The sequence below is a fragment of the Eleutherodactylus coqui genome, chromosome 13 (assembly GCF_035609145.1).
Source record: "Eleutherodactylus coqui strain aEleCoq1 chromosome 13, aEleCoq1.hap1, whole genome shotgun sequence".
Taxonomy (NCBI): Eukaryota; Metazoa; Chordata; class Amphibia; order Anura; family Eleutherodactylidae; genus Eleutherodactylus; species Eleutherodactylus coqui.
This window is the reverse complement of record NC_089849.1, coordinates 73,057,111-73,062,068: the sequence shown is the minus strand read 5'-3', so window position 1 is coordinate 73,062,068 and position 4,958 is coordinate 73,057,111. Positions and strand designations below refer to the sequence as shown.

Below are 4,958 nucleotides of genomic sequence, written 5' to 3'. Positions count from 1 at the left end.
CCTTGGTAATGCCAGTAGCCGGACTCCACCCCCCAGAGAACAGGTCAATACAGTAACATCCATTGACCTGGATCACCTCACATTCCATAGAAAGCTTGGAGCGGGGACATTTGGAAAAGTAAGTGGCCAAAGATTTAAACTTCTTCTAAAAATTAGACTTATTTTCATAATAAATCACTTTCTTTCCCCAAAATTCTCCTTGTTCTGATCTGTTGTGATTCTCCTCCAGGTGGTCTTGGCATCTGATCCGGTTAGTGAAGAACTGCTGGCCATTAAGATTATGAGTAAGAGCCGCACCGGTGATAAAATCTATACCGAGCTGGACGCTCTGACCATTGCCGCTGGGAGCCCCTTCTTAATATCATTGCGGGCATTTACAGAGAAGAAACATCATTATATAATTGCTATGGACTACATGGCCAGAGGAGACCTGCACCATCTGATGATGGAATGGATGCCGTTTGACTATCAAACAACAAGGTAAATATCTTACAGCTGAATCCTATAAGCTGCTGCATGTACATTGTGGTCCTGGAGCAAGGGACAATGACAACAGGAGGGGGTTTAAACATGAACAGGGCATGTCTGTATATCTTCTGATGATCTCTAGGATTATGTATGGAGTCACTAACCAATCCCCTATTTTCTTCTCCACAGACCGTTTGCAGCAGAGATGGTCTGCGGCATCCAATTCCTACATGATCATGGCGTAGTACATCGGTAATTAGTTATATCCTCATATATAAATTCTGTATCACTAAGTTGTCTTCTTACATATCTATTCTATGTGGTTCTTTTCATGAACCATCCATCATAATAAATGTCTCTTCTTTCTTTCTACAGTGACCTGAAGCCCCAAAATATACTCCTCAGTGACAGCGGGCACATTAAGATCGCTGATTATGGATTAGCTGCGATTAATGTGTTTGGGGAGGACACGATGAATGACTTTTTAGGCACTAAAGGTTACACCGCCCCAGAGGTAAGGAACGTTCCTGTCTGATTGGTGTATACAGTAGGACTGAGTAATAACCTGTTACTTATGGCTTCCAGTGTGTTAACTTCCATCATCACCCAAGGAATCGCTATCTACCCTAACCTAATCACAGACCTGTCCTCATAGCCTCTGTATGTAAATCCCTTCACCAGTATACTCAGCTGATCTTCCCATTGATATTTTAACAGGTGATGAACGGTGACAGCTACAACCACCTGGTAGACTCCTTCTCTTTGGGTGTCATCTTATACATGATGAGCATAGGAGATCAACCATTCTATGGTGAAGGCACAATGGAGGATTATTATACATCACTGCAGGAGGATGAACCTTTTTATCTAGAGGGAATGTGCCCGAATGCTATCAGTATAATCGACGGGGTGAGTAGCATCAAATGAAGGATGATTGAGAGGAATAGAAGTTATTGTACTACAACCTAATACATAATATAATGGCTAATGGCTTCTCTTATTTTCCAGCTCCTCTGCAAGACTCCTTGTGACCGGTTGCCGATAACATCTTCCATCAGATCCCACCCGTTCTTCTACTCTATTGACTGGGATGATGTAGAGACAGGCAGTTCCTGCCCACCATTCCAATGGGACTTTGTAAGTATAACGCCCAGTGACATCCATTAGAGTGTTATCATTGATGTGTAACACATTCACACTAGACCCCTTATTATATGTATATCTGTGAAGAGCAGAATCTCAGACATGTATTTTTGTGTTCTTACAGGAGTAATTGGCTCATACAATCCAGCCACATTCCCATATCATCCGGGAATGAGCCTTTCTACATCAATTATATTTACCATCTTATAAATCATCCACTACTTAACATCTAGAACAGTCCATTTCCATCAAGTGGATGATACAACTCTAACAACTGGACTGTTCTAAAAATCGGAATAACAGAACCATCAAACTCCCCCCACTTAACATCAACGTGGATCATAACACCAAACATCTCGGGATTTATTCCGATCGCCATATTACTAATTATAGGTTGAAACTGAAAGAGTTCTATCAACCTTACTTGGTATGGAACCTTCTGAATGTCTCAACTACAATGTGGTGACAATGACAGAAGAAAGTTGTGAGGCAGAAGTAACTCCTTCACCTACCAGACATGGACTTATAGAAGGCTGACTGGCGAACCGCAGTGTTGTAAGAAGAACATCCAGGATAAATTTCAGCTAGACGGGCCATACTTCAAAAATTGCTGCTCTTTCCTCTCCATCACACGTGACCTGGACCTGGATATCCAAAAACAACACATATGTAAGCCAAGGCCTGAAGAGCGGACTCACCATCATCTGCTCCTTTCTATTGAAAGTAATACCATTGCATAAGAGTAACATCTTTCATGTACAAATAAATGTATATTAACTTCTATGGAGGTTTTGGCTAAATTCTTTCCATAAACAGAACTTATTAATTATCATAAGAACCTAATATAATTGGGGGAGGATTTATGTAACATAAGGCGCTTTTGCACAGGACAACCTGTCGGGCGCAAGATGCCTAACAGCGATAATTATAACCGTATCTGTGATTTTACCCAGAAATGATTAATACTAGTGAATGGAGGTGGAGTGGGCCGGGGATCATACCGGTCCGCTGCCTCCATTCACAGTAAGCAGGCAGTCATTCATAAGTGACCAACTGCCTGTTTACACAGGCCGATCCATCATTCAGTTTTCTGCATACATTTACACTGAACGGTAGTCATTAGGATTCTTGCAGGATCGCCAGAAATCGTACGATTATCGGCCCGTATAAAAGCATGTGCACTCCCATGTTACATTGTATACGGTAAAGGAAGATGACTTATGTCTGGTTAGAATAGTTCAAAAGCAGTGAATGAGTATGGCTGCCACTATTAGACAAGCCATATGGTTGGCACTGCATTAATATTTGGGCTCTATTTAATGGTGCTAATCTAGAGCCCTAAAGTTGGGAGTTATATGGGTACCAACATGTGTTCCTCTTATACGGTGGTTCTCTTATATAAGGGTATGGTCATGTGGTTCAGATCTGCTGAGAAAAATCTGCAGCAGCAAAATCCACACTTAGGCCTCATGTCCACGGGGAAAATCAGGCCCGCTACGGATTCTCCATGGAGAATCCGCAGCGGGTCCCTCCTGCCCCGCGGACATGAGGGCTGAAAATAGAATATACTCACCTGCTGCCGGCCGTGCGTGTCTTCTCTTCTTCCCGGCCGGATCTTCTTTCTTCGGCATGCCAGCTGCGTTCCGCGTGCATGCGCTGGGCACATCCGCCGGGCCGAAGCAAGAAGATCCGGCCGGGAAGAAGGGAAGACACGCACGGCCCGCAGCAGGACGGCTTCCATAGGCTTCATTAGTAGCCTGTGGGAGCCGTCCGCGCAGGAGACCTGCACCAAATGGAGCATGGTTCGGATTTTTTCTTGCACGCGGATCCGCTTCTGCAGGTAAAAATGACATCCGCAGGTATTTAACTACCAGCGGGTGTCTAATGAATCCCTATGGGGCGCGGATCAGCGTGCAGAAAAAACGCTGCGGATTTTAAATAATAATTTTCAAGTGGACATGAGGCCTTAGGGCCCATTCACATGGGCGTATATTCAGTCATGGCAGCACACGGGCACATTATAGCCTCTGAGGTATTCATACGTGCAAATTTTTAAACGGACCAATATTCGTACTAGCATGTCCTGCCCTAGTCCACATCAGAGATAAGAGTAGGATGTGTAATATCCACAGCCCCGCACATTGGACATCAATCAGACAGGGTGACGCTGTCACTTCAGTCAACTGATGGACAGGGATCCCAAGAAGCGAACCCTGATGATGAACGATCGATGACTTAGCTTAAGGATAGGTTATCAACAGTCTAGTCCCGTGATAGCGAACCTTTTAGAGACCGAGTGCCCCAACTGCAACCCAAATGGAAAATTTCATCAGCGTTTCATCCAAAAAGCAGTCAAAATGTGCCCCATGTCTATTCTGAAACAGCCCTGCCCATTTGCAACACATGTAAACATACGCCAGCAGTAATAGTGACCCCCCCACACCAACACCTTCAATAATAGTGACCCACCCAAGCGGACAAAGTGATAATAGTGACAACACTCAGTGATCCCAGCAAAATTTGTGAAACCCCCCCCCCCAGCGATAATAGTGACACCACCCCAGTATAATAATGACAGCACAACAGTATAATAGTGACACCCCCCGGTATAATAGTGACACCACACAGTGGCCCCCAGTTTATTATTGAGTACCCACAGCGGCCCATAATATACTAGTGAGAACCCACAGCGGTCCCCAGTGTATTAGTGAGACCCCACAGTGGCCCCCAGTGCATTAGTGAAACCCCACAGCGGACCCCAGTGTATTAGTGAAACCCCACAGCGGCCCCCAATATATAAGTTACACCCCACAGTGGCCCCCAGGGTATTAGTGACACCCCACGGCGGCCCCGAAGTGTAATAGTGACACCCCTTAGCGTCCCTCAATGCATAAGTGACCCCCCCCGCTGTGGAGCCCAGTGTATTATTGACACCACACAGTGGCCCCTAGTTTATTATTGAGGCCCCACAGCGGCCATAATATACTAGTGAGAGCCCACAGCAGCCCCCAGTATAATAATGAGACCCACAGTATATTAGTGACAGCCCAGAGAGGCCGCCATTATATTAGTGACAGCGGCCCCCAGTGTAATAGTGATACCCCACAGCGGCTCCCACTATATTAGTGACACCCCACAGCGGCTCCCAGTGTATTAGTGACACTGCACAGCGGCCCACAGTATAATAGTGACACCCCACTGCGGACCCCAGTGTATTATTGAGACCCGACAGCGGCCCCCAATATATCAGTGAAACCCCACAGTGGCCCCCCAGTCTATTAGTGAAACCTCACAGCGGCCCCCAATATATAAGTGACACCCCACAGCGGCTCCGAGTGTAATAGTGA

The 4,958-nt window shown here is 45.6% G+C and overlaps 1 protein-coding gene across 2 annotated transcripts; it reads left to right on the top strand.

Moving 5' to 3' along the window:
* The first annotated feature begins 661 nt into the window (after positions 1 to 661).
* Positions 662 to 1,818, top strand: LOC136587592 (protein kinase C delta type-like). Of its 2 annotated transcripts, XM_066586277.1 has the most exons (4): positions 662 to 720; positions 844 to 982; positions 1,477 to 1,605; positions 1,736 to 1,818. In XM_066586277.1, the coding sequence occupies exons 1-4, from the start codon at positions 674 to 676 to the stop codon at positions 1,739 to 1,741; spliced, it is 321 nt and encodes a 106-aa protein (XP_066442374.1). In that variant the 5' UTR covers positions 662 to 673; the 3' UTR covers positions 1,742 to 1,818. The 2 variants fall into 2 exon arrangements, 1 of the variants encoding a protein (XP_066442374.1); XR_010787472.1 differs by lacking the exons at positions 662 to 720; positions 844 to 982 and adding an exon at positions 1,307 to 1,377.
* Positions 1,819 to 4,958: the final 3,140 nt, after the last annotated feature.

Bases quoted from the DNA above. Each gene is read 5' to 3' on its own strand.
- LOC136587592 (XM_066586277.1), top strand. From the start codon at position 674: ATGGTCTGCGGCATCCAATTCCTACATGATCATGGCGTAGTACATCG. The intron at 721-843 runs GTAATTAGTTAT...TTCTTTCTACAG, and splicing joins GATCATGGCGTAGTACATCG to TGACCTGAAGCCCCAAAATA. The intron at 983-1,476 runs GTAAGGAACGTT...CTTATTTTCCAG, and splicing joins AAGGTTACACCGCCCCAGAG to CTCCTCTGCAAGACTCCTTG.